Source organism: Ahaetulla prasina, chromosome 4, assembly GCF_028640845.1.
Source record: "Ahaetulla prasina isolate Xishuangbanna chromosome 4, ASM2864084v1, whole genome shotgun sequence".
In the NCBI taxonomy this organism is placed as follows: domain Eukaryota; kingdom Metazoa; phylum Chordata; class Lepidosauria; order Squamata; family Colubridae; genus Ahaetulla; species Ahaetulla prasina.
This window is the reverse complement of record NC_080542.1, coordinates 36671086-36689299: the sequence shown is the minus strand read 5'-3', so window position 1 is coordinate 36689299 and position 18214 is coordinate 36671086. Positions and strand designations below refer to the sequence as shown.

Sequence of the window (18214 nt, the reverse complement as noted above, 5' to 3'; positions counted from 1 at the left end):
GGTAAACCTAATTCATACAGTACTAAGTAGCATATAAAGAGAGCAGCAAAGATCTTCTCTTGGGTGGGGCCAGGGTCAGCTTATAGTACAACCTCCCTTCTCCTTGAATGGGTTCTTGTCCTCTGGAACTCCTTTTAATAAAGGATCTTCTGCAGCCATAGTTTCTATAAAGGTTCTGAGTTCTTTTGCTGTCTTGGAGATCTATGTGGGGGAAAAAAGTGTTTCATTTCCTGAACTTTTGATTTCTAATTTACAACCTCTAAATGGTATTTGCAAATTATGTTTGCACAATAACTTAACCTTGCAGTCTGACTAGCTGATGCCATAATTTACCCTGTTCCTGAGGAGCAGGATGTTCCTCAGTTATTCCTTAGAACTGAGGAACAAAGGAAGATAAAAAGATATTTGAAACTGTGGAACAATGTGAATTTCATTTTTTTTCCTGCTCTGTGCTAATAATATTTTTCCTCATTTTTTCACAGGATGGCTTCCTTGTTCCTTCTTTAATACCAACAACTTGAAAAGTATATATCAGAGGTCCTCAAACTTTTTAAACAGGGGGCCAATTCACAGTCCCTCAGACTTTGAGGGGCTGGACCGGCTGGATGAGTGTTGCTAGTGACTGGGTGAGCATGGCCAATTTAGCAGTCCATTAAATGATACACATAAATTAAACTTTAATTCGTTTTGCTCCTGGGGGTGGAAAGCAGGTTAGTGAAGGGATATGGCTGCCTTTGTGTCTGTGTGAGAGAGGGACTTCTGTTTGTGTGTGTGTGTGTGTGTGTGTGTGTGTGTGTTTGTGTGTGTGTGTGTCTCCCTCCCTCCCTCCCTCCCTCTGTAGGCCATGGAGGCCAAAAATGAGCCCATTTTTGGCCTCCTTGGCCTCCAGAAGGTGGGCGGGGGCCGATGGGTAGGTGGGGCGATGTGGGCGGAGCAGCCTCGTGGTCCTGCACTGGCCAGATTACTGGCTTCAGCAGGCTGTATCTGGCCCATGGGGCATAGTTTGAGGACCCCTGTTATATATTAAGCCTGTATCAGCCTGATTCAGATAAACTGGTTCCTCTCTCTGAAACTTGACTGTCCTAGCCAATCCAGGGTAGTTGATAGCATAGAACTTTCTAGATGTGCCCTGTGATTAAAACTGTTGTGGACTCTATTTGTTGGGGATTCCATTTGCTTGCAAAGATATTTATGTTGTCTTAACGCAATTTTGTGTTTTAAATATGTTTTAAATATGAAAATTTAGCATAGTTATTTCAGTGAAAAATCATTGGAATGATAAGCAATATTTCATACAATGCCCTGCAAAGACACAATTGAAACATGGAAACTACAACACTGTATGATATTCCTGCACCACTGTTAATTATTTCAGCTTGCCTTCTGCAAGTTAACTTTTTAGTCACTTGTCTCTTATATTTTTTTATTTGATTTTCTTTTCCCTCTGACAATGTAATATTCTGCATTTCAGAATGTATAACTATACTGACACCAACTGGAGGAACAAGAGAAAATCAACCCATCGGTTCCTATAACTTTTAGCTGGCATAACACAAAGCTACATAGACTAACACTTCTGAAGGACTGTTGATGCAGAAGCACCGATTTTTGTAGTAGAAGTACACCTGAAACCCATTACCATTTGTCTTTCAAGCTTCACTTCCTTCTTCAGTTGATCTAATTCCATTTGTTTTAGCTCCTTCTCACTCATATCCTGAGCCATTATGCCCTGTAATACAAATATCAATCCATATTAAGTCTCCAGGCAGAAACAAGCCATCTGTCAATCAACTACAAACACAGTCAATTATGTTTATTAAATTGATCACAGTTAAACAGACGTAAATCTGGTTGACCTCTAGCTTCAGCCCCCACCCCCACCCCCCGGATTCCCATGTGTCTCTTATGGGAGGAATAATACTGGAGGAAAGAATAATAATACATGTTTAAAGCAAAAAGCAGTGAAGTTATCAACATGTCCACTTCTGTTTTTTGATGGTGTGCTTCCTGGCCTTTATCATTTGCTTACTCTCTGGATGATCCTTCAGAGCCAAAGGATATCAGCCCCAAGATCCAAGGAATCATGAGCTACTGATCCTCAGAAGCAAAAATCGAGTCTAGGATTAATTCCAGGAGAGATGTCCATTATGCAGTTCCGAGATTGTAGTGTTCTGTTGTAAATATCCTTTTTCTTTTCCCTATGATTAAAAAAAAACTAAGAGGACAGAGTGATGGCTCTTATCTTTCATTCTTGAATATCTAGCTATTTTCATGAAGTTATTTGAGAAAGTCCAGACTAAGACTGCTCCCAGTTTTAAGCTTAAGGTAATTTCCTGCTGCTCCTTCAATCTTTTTAACCGCTAAATAAATTTTATTAAGGAGGAAAAAATGAACTGTTGTACACTGAGTTCTAACTGATAGTATTAGAGCCTAATTTGGCAGCACTGACAGAACTAGAAGATCAAAGAGGCAAGAAAGCTTATTGTATTCTTCCTAGGAGTGGTAAAGGTAAAAAGACGTCAATGATGTTTCATTTCACTTTTAATAACCTGGTAACCTGCATCTAACTTACTATCTGATATATTTTGGGCCTCAGCCCAGGAGCAATATGTGTTTATTTCAAGGCCGTAATTCAATCTTGACAGTTAGGATTTTCAATCTTATTAAAAGAAATCTGTATTAAATCAGTTCTATAGTTAAGAGGCTTATCCAAAGTCCTGTTACTGCCACATGCTACTCTGATTAACATGGACTGGCAGATGTTTTGTGTCCAATCATCGTACTTTCAGAATGTAATTTTGCAGCCTCTGAGAGTAACAGAGTTAAGTGACAATAATGTGGTAGGGTCAATGAAAGAGTTAGGATTTCAGGCATTTTTTTTTCATTTGAGTGATATGCTTGGACACTACAATGAGCCAAAACCCAAGAAATCATCATATGGCTTACTTGTAGTCCTAATCTACGATTTAAAATAATTTAATATTTAATTCTTCACTTTAGGGAATTGTCTGAACCATCCAGCAGAATTCAGAATCTCTTAAGAATCCTAAGGAGTTTCTTTTAAAAGATTGATCTCAGAAATACTCAAATATTGGCTTATGACAAGAGAAATCCAGATTCTAGTCCCTTTCAGTTACCCTGCATTGAATAATCTTGAGCCAGTGACTTTTTCAACCGATCTACTATGGGTGTTGTGAGCAAAAATAGAGAACGGGGACATCATGAACAAAGCCATGAGCTCCCAAATGAAAGATGAGTTTAAAGTAAGCAAACTAGCAGCAAAATTATTGTATGAGTCTGGATGTTTCAATCATATCACAAGACTGTTTTTATTTTTAGTTTAATTCAAAATGCTGGTCCTAATCTGAAGTCCTAAGTGACTTGAGGCTAATTATATTTTTAAAAAGATTCTTTCCTTCTATATTAACCTACCAGGACTCTAAGATCTCTTCTGGATGCATTTTAGCAGAAATCTATTAGAAAAAAAGGTATTCCACAAGGTAATCTGAACCTTCTGGATCCTTCAAAGATGGTTCTCATCCCGATTAGTTTTAATTTTTTAAATGACCTCCACTAATGTTTAATTTTCTGCTTGTATATTGTTTTGTCATTATTAGTTTTTTGATTGATTTTTATGCTTTAGTATTTTATTAGTTAATTGAAACAAAACTGAAATAAATCCAGAGGATGATGATAAGTAGGTGAGAAAATAAATAAGCAAACACTTAAGGAAAGAGAGAGAGAGAGAGAGAGAGATTATCACAAACTTGGTGACTTTTTGCTTATTTCAATTCATGAAGAAGAAGGGGAAGGACTCTTACTGAAACACAAAACAAAACAGGAAATTTTCTGAACAAAGCAAGAAGTATACTGTAAAACTCAAGAGCTGTTTGCATAAAGAGAGGTTAATTTATGGACCTCTAGAAAGGTTTTCTATGAATTTTGAGGCTGAACATGGGGTTTAAACTGGTTGTGATGTTAAATACAAGTACTCTATAGAAAGACGTTTCATGGGCAAGAGTGAACATTCTAAGTATAGGTACAATTTTGTACAATTTATCCAATGATCATGATCACAATATCTTTGTGTGAGGAATCACATGAAGTGAAAAAAGAATCCCGTTTTCACAATACAGGAAAAAGCATTGAGTTCCGAGGCAGAATTGGTGCAGCCTCAGGCCAAAAACTTATTATTATTTATTATTTATTGAATTTTTATACCGCCCTTCTCCCGAAGGACTCAGGGCGGTGTACAGCCAAAAATAAAACACAGTACAAATACAATTAAAACCAACAATTAAAACCTAGCATATTACAAAAGGCTGATAATTAAAAGTTTAAATTTAAAATTATAAAAGATTTTAAAAACCCAATAAAAACCCAGTTTAAGATTAAAACTATTAAAACATTATGCCAGTCCTGCTTGAATAAATAAATATGTTTTTAGCTCACGACGGAAGGTCCGAAGATCAGGCACTTGACGTAGGCCAGGGGGAAGTTCATTCCAGAGCGTCGATGCTCCAACAGAGAAGGCCCTACTCCTGGGGGCCGCCAGCCGACATTGTTTGGCGGACGGCACCCTGAGTAGACCTTCTCTGTGAGAGCGTACGGGTCGGTGGGAGGCATAGGGTAACAGCAGGCGGTCTCGTAAGTACCCGGGTCCTAAGCCATGGAGCGCTTTAAAGGTGGTAACCAAACTTAGACCTAAAAAGATCAAGCTATTTTATTAGCTCTTATTTAAAAAAAACAACTTCAGCCTAAACTCAGTAAGTCTTTTCCAGTTATCTTTCCATGAGAATATGATGCTCCAAGCCAGATAAAAAATCCCTTTCCTTTGATACTGGTGGCTTAAATAATTTGAATCACCTTATTTTGAAATACTGCAGGGACATATTGCAAAGCAATTTGTGAAATTGATAAATAAAAGATTGGATATTTAAAATTAAGAACTTGAAGAGATGACAAAATTGAGCTATCTAATGAGAGAATTCTACAAAGGCTTCTGTTTAAAGACTGGAGTCCATTTATGGATTTTATTATAAAAGCAGAGAAAAATAATTTGATGATAAAGGTTTTTATAGATTAAATAAAGGAAGATAATGGAAAAACTTAAAAAAATTATAATAGTATAAAAGAATAAGAAATGATTACTGATCCATGAGAAAAGCAAAAAGTAGAAGTAGACTATATGCTTTTTAAAAAGTTCTTTAGTTTTGCATTTGCAAATTTATGTTTTTGTATGTTTTTTATTTTTAAATGTTTCTTTAGATGTAGAATTTTAATAAAGTTTATTAAAAAGCTATTTGCCAGTTTAATAAATCTGCAAATTAGTTCATACCTACCAAGAAATCCCACCACTGTAGTGAAAAAGAAAAACTTTCTGGAAGAAAACAATGGCAAATAAGTTCAATTCTGTTTTTAAAAAGCATGTGACCCTTAAGCCAGAGAGTTGAGCTTGAGTTTTTAGAGATTTTACCCCTTTAACTCTAGGGAAGTTAATTAGGAAGACCTTTTTTTCATTTCAATTGTTACCAATCTAGTGCATTCAGTATATGTTAGACACCAATTGTCAGCCAACAAAACTGACTGTGGGAACCAAAAATAAAAATAGTGGTCAAAATCCTACAAATTTCAGAAGTTCCAGGTTGGGGAAGGATGCTTTATGGCTTTATATGTGTAGGGGTGAATACATGTTATTTGTTATCTTCTTAAGCAGGGGAATGGGAATACACAGATCTACACACAGGTATATTTTTACCTCAAGGAACATTGACCTGTTTTTGTAAAACAAATCAGGAATAACATTTTTATTGTCATGTTGCTATTTGGAAGTAGGTGAGAAGTTGCCCTTCACAATACTTTTTCCATCTATAAGATCCAAAGCGATTTATTTTGCTAATGAATTAAGCTCTCCAGCCCTCTGGACAGAAGGTAAGCCTTATCGGTATTTTGAAGACTGAGGATGACAATGAAGGTAAAGCAGACTTTATTCAAGGTCATCAAACAAAATGAAGTTAGACTTTGAGATTCACTGTGTCTCAATTTTAGACCCAAATTGTTTCAAGTACAAATCAGCTGTTTTTTACTCTTTCCATCCTTTTTCTGAATTATGCTTTTTCAAAAGTCAATGGCTTTGTTTCTTCATTGTGGAAGAAATTTTGCTTCTCATCCAAAAAGCTTCTTCAGTTCTTGGATGAGAAATGAAGCATCTTCATCAAGGCAAAAACAAGTCCTGTTGCTTTTTGAAAAAGCACCTTTCAGCTAACTGTGACCTAGATAACTAATAATCTCCATAGACTTTTTCTATCCCTTTTATTTCTTTTTTATTATTATTTCTTTTTGTCACAACAGTATACATAAACAATTGTCATAGATAAAACAACGCATCTTGAAGAAAATATGTATATATATATATATATATATAAGTAAAAAAATATATGCATCAACTATATTAATTTGATATAATGAAGAGAACAATAGGACAGGAACGGTAGGCACTTTTGTGCTCTTATGCACGCCCCTTAATTTCTCTTTGTGAATGCACAGCCAGAGGTGAATTCTGCTTTGATGTCTAGATTTTTGTTGAACTCAGTACAGCATATGTTGAGAGCTTTGCAGAAATGGTAGTTCATACTGTAGTTTGAAATGTGGCGTTTACACAGTTTAAAGACTGTGGTTGTCTGAAGTATCATTGAAAAGTTATTGCCCACCCAATCAGGGACAATACTTTAGAACGTCTTGCATTCTATATGGAGATGGTTATTAAACCATCCTGTAACTCATAGCCTCTGTAAGGTTTTCAAGAGTTTAGTTGCTAGAATATGTGTTAGAACTTTTGTGTTAGATGCCTATTTTAGAGCACTGGCTTTCAAATTGTATTTTAGGAATAGGATCTCCATAGTGGGAATTATCAGGCTCAGAAAATTAGGACCGTTCATATGGGTTGCAGCATACATGATTTATTAAAGCCTGCACACAGGAATCTGATCGACTAATGGTCAGCACTAAATTGGTGCTAGTCAAAGGGGGCTGAACTTGGATTTCTTGTAACAATGCAAGGACTCTAAATTGATGATAGATTTTACACTGCCCTCTAGTTCTTCCTGCTGTTCTCCTACAGGACTTAGTTATTAGACATTAATCTTGTTTCAACAGGGTTGGGCAATTAATTTTCCAAGGAGCTACGTGAGAAACAGGGACTGTTGTGGGTGGCCAAACCAATGTAACATGACTTGATGTTCTTAAACTCCATGAACTCATCAGGCTGTTCCAGGTGAGGAGGGAACATTGTGCAGGCACAGAGAGTCCTTTCTCTCCTCACCCTCCCACAGTCACTAGTTGACTGAGGGAGCTGACTCAATTTCATCCACTCCCTGTAATGTGCTTATTTACATTTGATTTCTAATTTCTGATTGACCTGATACAGACCAGATAGGGCCAGCCAAAGGGCCAGTTGTGGCCTAGGGCCATAAAATGCCCAGATCTGTGTTTAAAGAATTCCAGAAATCTGTGGGAATATTAGCCATGATTGATTTGTTCCACTAATTTCAGTGGTTTTTCTCTAAGTATAACTAAGTTTGCTGCTGATTAATATTTTTATTTCATTCCATCTTCCCAAGATTTCAGAGCAATATGCACAATTCTCTTTCCCTCATCTTTACAACTAGCAGATTACTTTGGGATATAACAATATTTCCCAGAATCCTTTGCAGCAAAGGTCGAGCTACATGTCAATGAAAGTCTCGATGCAAAACAATCTCTGGTTATCCCTTCCCTGTTCATAAGCACCCTGAAATTACTTGGCAGCAAAAGTAACCCATGGCTAAATTTAGGTACAATGTCTTCATATGTCCCAGAATTACCGGTATGCCCTGGCAGCAGACCAAATATTCCAAGTTTTGAATCCAGGGAGTGGCAGAGATCTTGTGAGTTATGACCAAGGGATTTCTGATAAATCAACGTGAAAAGCACTTCTTGAACTAAAGAACTGGAAAAACAAAGGCAGAATGAACACCCAAGAAGTGAAAGGTGGGTATTGAATTGAATTTCAATCTGGAAGGTAGATAAGAGGGAACCATTTACACTGTTTTCACTTCTTCTGCTAAGAATTGTTGCTGTTAAGTGTTGCATCCATAACATGCTATTTTTCCTTTAGTGAATTTTATCATTTGGACGCCAATGGTAAACATTGATCGCAGTCTGCCTGAACCAACTAAATCAGCCAGTATTCCTTGTGCCAATGCCAACAACATTTATAACAAGGGTAGCTAACAGCAAGATCGATTGAACAATAATTGATAAATAATCCCAGTGGAGCATTTACTTTTCAGAATTCATACTTATTATATGGGATTATCATCAACATACTGCTCACCACATATAAAGGAATAAAGATTTAACCATTCTTAACAAATCCCTGGAAATCATAAGAGTAGCATCAAGCTCTGCCCAGATGCTAATATTTGTGCAAATCTATTACATCAATTATTTGAGGAATATGTTCCTTAATACAGAAGGCCAGTATCACATTCTTTTCATAATGTTGAATCCAGACTAAGTGGATTTAATAAGGTACACTAGAACTGACTGAAAATTTAAATTCAGGTGTTCTATGTTACACTGTGAACCTTTTCCCTTGACAATACATGTTGTGATTTGACTTTTGTGTTATGTTGGGATGAAGTGTTGGTACCTTTGATGCACGCTCATCTTGATAATGCAGGTGGGAGGCACATACGAGTATATATCTGTAATTTACTACTATCATGTTCCTTTCATGTTTCTGTAAAAGGATTTTGTTTTTCCATCACCAAATCTGAGTATAAAAATGTTTTGGTATACATATTGCATTGTATGAATTTGCAGCACAAATATATATTCCCACATAACACTTATTTATCGGCAAATTTCTTTTGAAATAAATTAGGTTTCTAGCCAATAAATGTGTACAGAGTAAATTGCTATAAATTTGAATGAGCTTTTCCATTCTGTGAAAGAAAATTAAACTTACCTCTTCTGAAGTGGTTTTTCTTCCAAATAATCAGGATGCCTTAGATATACATTTGCCTTAGCTGGTGAGACAAGATCTTCTGCCACCTCCACTGTCCTGCTCAAAAATGTCTTTGTAATTAGATAGGAGCTCATTTTGGTACTGACTGTATTCTGTCCTTAATCTGGTAATAGGCTCAGCATATTGGAACAGGTCAGGTGTTCAGAATTAACCTCAAAGTAAGCTCAGACAGATGGCATATTTGGGAAAGTTGATCAGTACTCATCAGAAAAATAAACAATCATATGTTCTAAATAATGAAAAATTAGATGGCAAGTTTGATTCCCTGAGAGGTTCCATGGCCATTGAATGAGCTTGACCGATGAGTTTACAAATTTTTTTAGACATTCATCCTGCTTCCTCTAGGAAAATTAGTGATTCGCTATATTAATGTACAGTGTGAGAATGAAGCATCCATCAATTCAGGTTCAATTCTTATAAGCTGAGTGGATGCTTCCTTGTGGGTTTTTTGCTAGCAATACATAAATTATTTATTCTTGCCTTCTTTGGCAATGGATTATGGCTTTCCAATTTAATCTATAGCTCTACAATTTAGTGATGATATTCCATTCAGATAGTTAGCCAATCTGACCCTACTTAGATTAACCAAGCTCAGTTAGGTGCTGCTATCTGGTATGATAGAGATTGTTTATGTATCCCAAATCTATTGCCAGGATTGACTCTTGGAATACATTAGAAAATGACCTTTCAGCCAGGAATACTGCATTTATATTACCAATTCAATTATCATACACTGTCACAACATAATTACATTTAGGTGGGAGTGCTTCCAGTCATTGTGTATACTTGTGTGTATAAGGAGTGTGTGTGTGTATGGGGGGAAGAGCAAGTGAGAAAAAGCTATTCCTGTGTCCTAGTTGGATGAAGGTCAAATTCAGGTTAAATTTGTGACATAGCTTCTCTCCGGCATTAGTCTTCTAAAGGTACTTAGTGGCTTAATGTGAAGAGAGCTAAATAGGTATCAGGATGCATAATGCATTCCCCATGTTTTGACCAACCATACTACTTCTATTTTATCAGTAATATAATATCCAAAGTACCTTAACTTTTTTTTTACTGAAATTAAAACTTTACATGGACGTAATTCCTTACTTAATGACAGGAGACTACAGCACATCATAAATCTATATTGTTAGAACCTGGGCAAAATCATGGTCTCAGTTTATCTCAGCAGTGATATTCAATGGCTAATTTAATAATATAGATTTCATGAAAGGTGATTTCTTATTTCTTACAAAGAAAGAGTAGTTCTCAGCAGCTTTTGATGCTGGACTTACTGTTTTTATGAGTGGATGGAGCCTATTTTTAGTTGGGAGTGTTTATAGTTTCCAACAAAATGCAGTAAATCTCCATTGCTCTTTTAAGACAGCCGTAGCTTTTCTTTCTAAATGGAGATCTGAATCCTAGAAACTTGTCCAGAGACATCAACACCATTAAGATACAGGCTAGCATGTATGTTCTCAAATCTGACAGATGCTAATTAAAATGGATGTTAAGTACAAAGCAGTTAATTTATTATGATGATGTAACAACCTTATCAAAAGACATAATTTAGTACCTCTATTTTGTTTCATCCCTTTTCAAATATTTCCCCATTTAGCCAATGGACTCTTTGATTCAATTTTATAGCCAGCACCACAAAATGAAGATTATGCTTTAAATATGGTTTTGCTAGAGGAAAGTGATAGTTTGCTATCGTTGTTGAAACTGGGATGTTAGCAGAATACAAATTTTGCTAATATTCTCTTTCAAGACAGCTGTATTATGCAAAGCACTAAAAAAGGGGAAGAATTATAGTAAGCCAGAGAAGTTAAGAGGAGGAGGAGGAGGAGGAGGAGGTGGAGGAGGAGGAGGAGATTAATGCTATGCATCATCACTATTTATAACATCTTTCTTTATCCTTTGTGTCATCATAAAATCTATCCAACATTGACCACAGATTATATGGGTTCTTAACCAACAAAAGGGCAGGTATCAGCTGTGTAAATGTGCATTGAGGTCCCCAACTAACATACTTCTAATGTCACTATAAGCATTCTTTTTGTCCATAGACAACCAACAGGACATCACTCTTGGGGTAAATGCTCACTCTTGAAAAACTTGCTAGGCATTCCATTCATTTTCACATGTGTTACCTCTGCCATATTTTATTGTTACTACATTGAGCAACTAACCACCAACTCTATGTATGTGCAAAATATTTTATACTTAAAACATATACATTTTATATAAATCAACACATTTTCTTTTTTTCTTTGAAGTATTTTTACGGAAGAGTCAAAAGCTGGCCTATATAACCCTGTCTGGCACAAAACCCTATTACACTTCCCAAAATGTACTCATTGTTTACCCTTTGAATGAGTAACAGTCTAATTTCTCTGTAGCTTTTGCATTCACTCTTGGTTTTTTTTTGTCAGATACATAAAAAGTTCACACTTATGTTAAACAAGTCACATAGCCACACCATAAACAACCCAGCTTAATATTCCTAAACTTTTCCAGTTCTAATACCTATTGTCAAAATCTCACAATTTTCTAGCATACTTTTCATCCATTCTTCCTTGGACACTAAGATATAAACTATTTGTTTCCATTCCACTCTTTGATTTACTCTCTCCTTCATTTCAGCAAAATTTTGTCTCCTTTTTGCTCATCAAATAATCACTGTTATTCATACTGCTATATTATTCACTGGATTTGCAACTATCATCACATTGTGGTTTCTTACTTTCATACGCACACAGATTACACAATTAGTACTTTATAAAAGTGCTTCCTGAACCTTTTCTTTCATTAGTCAAAACCATTTATCGGAAAGGTCAAATTTAAATGTTCCTGTTTGAGGAAAGGGCTTGATATTGTTACCCAAAGAAAAACCACATTTAATCAATGCTGATGCCCTGCTTTATATTTTAACTCTTTCTAGAATTAAGGATAAAGTTCCAAACAGTGAGAATAATTAACCAGTAGAATGGTTTGTTTCCCAAAATTGTAGGTGCTCTGTCACTAGAAGATTTTAAGAAGAGATTGTACAGCCATTTATCTGAAATGGTGTGTGGTCTCCTATTTAAGCAGGAGATTGAACTAGAAAACCTCCAAGGTCCCTTCCAAACCCTATTATATTCTGTTTTATAATTAAACCTACACGTTCACATTCCTGCATCCACTCCACCAGATCAGAACACCTATATTCAGAACCACTGTATCTTATATTTGGTCTTAGATTCACAAACATGGAGCATATCCTTCTTTCATTTATACAGTTAATTTCTATAACTTACTACTTATTCCTTTTATAGTCCAACCTTGCATATGCTGTGGTCATAGTCAGACCCTGTGGACTCTTAGATATTGACTTCTGTTGCCATCATAGTTTTGATCAGTCAAGGCTTCACATAAAGCTTTTAATAAAATAAAGAAGACATAGCTTAAATTATTAAGATTAATTAGAACTGTGTCACATGCAGCATTTCCTGTCAATGAAAAGGACACTTCCATTCAGTGGACCATGTCAAAACCGTAACAAGAGCCCAGTTTTAAGCATATTCACACTATTCTGTGCAACCTAGACTAACCTAAGTCTGCATCCTTCCCATGTCTGAGTACAATATAGTATGTCCCAGGAAGTAAACATACAGATTTTCTTCAAAGGAAATCTTCACTGATGTTACAGATAGCCCTCGATTCATGAACACAATGGTCCCCAGAAATTTTGTTGTAATTCATTGTGCTAATAAGTTGAGGTACCACAGACTCAGTTTTACAACCATTTTTAGATTCGTAGGAATAAAACGAGTCACTGCAATCATTTTTTTTTTATTCAAAAAGTTTTACCAAAAAAAAAAAAAAATCCCCTCCCTTTCCCCCCAACCCCCCTCCCTTCACTAATACCCTCCCCCCTCCCCCCTGACTTCCCGGAACAAGCACAAGGTATAGTTAAAAATAAAACAAACATATGCTAAGAAAATTTTTCCCCAAAGCTATTGTACCAATTTTCCCTCCCTAGCTCTGACTTCCTCCTAACATAACCAAAATCCTTCAAAAAATAAAAAAAATATATTAAAAAAATTAACAATTAACAGTAATAAAATATATAAATCAATAGAACAAATTAATCCTAAAGTATTTAAAACCAGCTAAAGCATAAAAATCCAATCCAATTCAAAAAATATCTCCCTTATAGCTTCTGTAACCATATAATTTCCCCCCCAGGTCTTTCTTACATAAGATCTTTGAGAATATTCTATTTAAAATTCAGTGCAACACATTATAAAATTTCAATACAGAAAATTACAATATCTATTCAACTTTAGTCCTTCCTCGTCAAAATCCAGTATAGATCCAAATATCTAGTCTTTTATGATAGATATAAAACATATAATCAACCCATTTCTTCCAGATCTTCCTCACATATTGTCTTTCTGGGACACTAATATTTTTGTCTGTTAATATTTTAAAAAAACCTTGTTTCAAGGATAATACTTTTGTCTCTTGCCATTTTTTTTGATGCATTAATCTCTGTCTTTCCTTCATTACTCCTTTTGAAAAGTCAGTCACAATATTTCCTAGTAGTTCCTTATGTCCAAGAATCCACAAATTACTGCCGTATATTCCATCAGTCCAAAAAGAGAACTCTTGGAAAACATTAACCCTGTGAGTTTTTTTGGTTCGGGAGACAGCCTCCTGTAGCACAAATTCAGGCATTTCATCCAAACTATTTAAAGAAAACTTCTTTACATCAACTTGTTTATTCACGATCATATCTTCATATTTATCCACTTTTGTTTGTATCTCCTCCATTCCATTTTCCAAATGATTGCACTGGTTAATTTCCTCCAAGCTCTCATCCAAAACGTCCCCATTTTTTATCAATTCGTATTTTTGAATAATTAAATACATTCTTTCTGTGTAGTCCTGTATAAAGTCACGAATCCATTCTTCTGAAAGAACCTTCATGACAAAATTCCTGCTGAGAATCCCCTTGTGAAATACTTAAACAACGTAATATAATCCAACAATCCACAGTCCAACACAATAAGATAAAATCTCCATTCAGTTTCGATTCCGCAGGAAGGCTCCCTTTCATTTATCGCTCTGCTTTCAGTTTCTCTCAAACGCCATTTTAAACAATTAAAAGAAGGGGGGGGGAATTCTCTTTTTTTTTAAAAAGGTGGAAGTCAGGAAATCAAAAATACTTGCAAACCAATAATTGTTCACTCATGCTTCTTCCGTCTGCTTTTAAAAATCCACAAAAAGAAATCAATTGTTAGCAGAAGTGGACACCTTCCTCTTTTCCTGCTTTTGCAGGAGTGCAGTGAATACTGGAGATTAAAGGAGGATTCAGTGGGATTCGACCTTTCAGGACTTTGCATAACAAAGACAAAGCCCCTAGGGGAATCTACCACTATCCCCCCCTGCTCTTTCTCTCTCTTTCAACCAGAGAGAGAAATTGAAGCCAGGAACAGCTGTTTGTTGCTGTTTTCACCGGCTTTTACCATATCCAGGGCGGAGTGCCATAAATTAGCACTCAGCGAGAAAGGTGGCGCCACCCGGATGTCCGAGTCACTGCAATCATTAAGTAAATCAGATAGTTGTTAAGAAAATCCAAGATGTCCATTTCGTGTTTTCTGCCAGAAGCCAACAAAAACCAGAAACAGACAAAAACATTGGAAATCACAATCATGTGACTATGGAATGCTGCAAATGTGAGCCAGTTGCCAAACACCCAAAATGCTATCACATGATCAGGGGTCCTAGTGTGCATGCCAGTTATAATTACAAGAACAGGTTGTAAATAGATATTTTTTAAAATGTTGTAACTTTGAATAGAAATTAAGTGATCAGTCATAATTCAAGAACTAGTGATACCTTCAGTGTAATCAATTCAAACTTTTCACCTTTAAATGTAACTGTTTGGTTCTGCTAGCATGAAAAAGAAATCATCTGAGTAGGACAGTAGGTATGATGACTGAAACTACAAAGCAAGAGCGAATGATTATCAGTCAAGATATATAAATGTGGAGCAGATAAACCCCAAGATTTAAATATGGGAGCTATAGGCACCCCAAGCTAGCCATAATGACAGAACAAAGATACATTTAAAGAGATCACAGTGCAAATCCTGCATCTATATACTTGTGCACTGAAGTATGTATGTATGTATGTATGTATGTATGTATGTATGTATGTATGTATGAAGTTTGTGTATACAGATTGTGGAAAAACAAGAATCCAACCAAATGTGTACTGTGTGTATAATTTCGTATTCGTGCAGCAGTCAGCCTTGCTACATTTATTTTTGTCTATAGTAAATAAACTCCTTTTAGCCTCTTAGCCATCCTAAGTCTGTGAAGATTCTGCTGTTACTGAATGTGGTGAGAGGGAGTTTCTAGAGATATTTATAGCAATGCCTAATATGAAGTCTGTCCAAGATTCCTCCTCCTTTCAGTTTGCAAAATATGCTTTTTTAATCATTCAGACATCATTCCTTCTCTCAGAAGCTATAGTTATATATATATAGTTATGTACACTGAGAGCATATGCACCAAGACAAATTCCTTGTGTGTCCAATCACACTTGGCCAATAAAATTCTATTCTATTCTAGTTAATAGACCTGATTGAATCTTGCCAAAGGTATTTTGAGATTCTTTGTCAAAAACAAATAATGAATTCTCGCCTTCACAACTTTGCTATTTATACTTAGTGTTTTGTTTCCCGCAGCAGCCTGTAGAGAAACGTTCCTGATTGGCTGAACCACCAGCAAGCATATGGCAGGAAATGAATGCTCGCTGATTGGGCCACTAGTTGACAGCTCGGCCATATAAAAGCCATCAAAAGAAAAGAAGCCTGCTTGCTCGTACGTTGTTAGCACAGAGCGGGTTCACTGTTAGCTTTGACTGTTAGCAAAGTAAAGCTTTGTTAAACTGTTAGCTTGTCCTGCCTCCATCCTTGCCAGCCCAGTTCTATGAATTGGTGACAAAGGTGGGATACAGAAGGAGGCCACAGGCATAAGCAAGTCACTAGCAAACAAAAGAGCAGTCACTAAGAGCAGACTGAGGCGATGAGACGTCGCACATTAAATACCGGGGCACTCCCTCAGTGAGAAGATGGCAACCCTGTCTACTTTTGCACCATTTAACCAGGCAACGGAAACTTGGGACTCTTTTTTGGATCACGTTGATTGCTTTATGGTGGCCAATGATTACAAGGGATTACCGGGGAATCCTATTACTGGGCAAGCTGTTTTCCTCAGTATTTGTGGCCATGATATGTTTGAGACAGCTAGGGCTCTTTTAGCACCTCAGAAGATCCAAGACGTCTCTTGGGAAATTCTGCTAGCAATGTTGAGGGAAGATTATGCCTCTATGCCCTCCAAAATAGCTAGGCACTACAATTTTAGACAATGTTATCAGACAGAGGGGGAAACTATAAATCAATACATGGCAGCTTTACGAACTGCTGCCTTCTATTGTGATTTTAGGGACCATTTAGAGGAGCAGTTGGACCAGTTAGTGTGTGGGGTCAGAGATGGCTGGTTACAACACCGTCTCTTAGCCAGGGCAGATGTGACCCTGCAATCAGGTCTGGAGGAGGCCATAGCATTGAAATTGTCACACCAATCAGCCCCTGAAATCCAAAAATCAATTAGCTCCCCTACAGCAAGGAAGATGATTGAGGAAGGGACTGACTCTGACGAAGAAGTGGAAGCTATTAGTCACATGAAGGCAACCCAAAAGAAAAGTGGGGACAGGTTAGGAAAGAAAACACAATTTCCCTGCAGAGGATGTGGAGGAAACCATCACAGATTTGACTGCAAATTTAAAAAGGCAGTCTAGGTGCTGCGGAAAAAAGGGACATCTGGCAAGAGTTTGTTGGGCCCCTCAGCCAGCCAGGGGTTCTCCTCCTTGTCCCCCACAGGAAGAACATATGCACAGACAGGGTTACAGGGCAGGCAGGCAGGCAGAGATAAAAAGTGAAGAATGCTTCACTATATATCGGGAGCTTTGTCCCCCTGAAACAATGATTGACCATGCCTGCAATGATTTGAGGAAAAAAGTTTACATCACTCTAACCATTAATGGACAGCCATTTAAAATGGAAATTGACACTGGCTCATCCCTCACTCTCATTTCCTGGGGTACCCTTAAAAAGTTACTGCCTTCAATGTCCAAACGATGCCTCTCACCTTGTTATGTCTGGCTATGAGTTTACCAAGGTGGCTGGCTATGGAAAATTTAAGGTAGCCTACAAGAACTTTAAAGGATTTCTGAAACTCATTGTGATAGAGGGAACCTTATCCAGTCTATTAGGATTAGACTGGTTCAATTCCTTAGGACTAAGCATTGCAAGAATTCATGCTGTCATCCCTGACAGGTTAATAGATCTGATGACTGAATTTGCTGATGTATTCAATGAAGATCTAGATCAATATAGAGGAACCCCTGTGTCCTTTAACACAGGTGGCTCCCATCTGCCTTAAAGCAGTGCCTTTTGCACTGCGAGCCAAGGTAGACTTGGAGATTGACAAGCTGCTGGCACAGAGCTTATTGGAACCTGTGGATCATGTGAGATGGGAAACGCCCATAGTCATTCCCATCAAGCCTGATGGATTGGTTCATCTCTGTGGAGACTATAAATGCACATTGAACCGGGCCATGCAGGCCAACCCCTATCCTGTTCCTGTGGTATACCATTTACTGTACTCATTGGGCCGCGGAAAATTGTTTGCCAAGTTAGACCTAACGCAAGCCTACCAGCAACTTCCTGTCGATGAGGCTTTGGCTCAGGCTCAGATGATAGTCACCCATCGAGGAGCCTTTAAATGCCGTTGCCTGCAATTTGGGGTCTGCATGGCTCCTGACATTTTTCAGAGCTTTATGGAAAGGCTTCTGCAGGGCATCCCAGGCATGATGCCGTACTTCGATGACATGCTCCTATCTGCTGCAACTAAGGAGGAACTAGCATGCTGCCTATGAGTTGTGCTCACCTGATTTCAAAATCTGGCCTCAAGCTGAAGAAAACTAAATGCCAAATAGGAGTGCCTCAGGTCAAGTTCCTAAGATTCCTACTGGATGCGCATGGAATACACCCGACCCCATCCAAGACCAGGGTGATACGAGACACGCCAACACCTTCTAAAAAGT

The 18214-nt window shown here is 37.2% G+C and overlaps 1 protein-coding gene across 1 annotated transcript; it reads right to left on the bottom strand.

Annotated features, from left to right (window-relative positions):
- On the bottom strand, positions 1–9102 carry GNGT2 (G protein subunit gamma transducin 2). The gene is made up of 3 exons (XM_058182240.1): positions 9011–9102; positions 1640–1729; positions 1–201 (listed from the first exon to the last, which is right to left on the bottom strand). Exons 2-3 carry the CDS (start codon positions 1721–1723, stop codon positions 76–78), a joined length of 210 nt encoding a protein of 69 aa, XP_058038223.1. The 5' UTR covers positions 1724–1729; positions 9011–9102; the 3' UTR covers positions 1–75.
- Positions 9103–18214: the final 9112 nt, after the last annotated feature.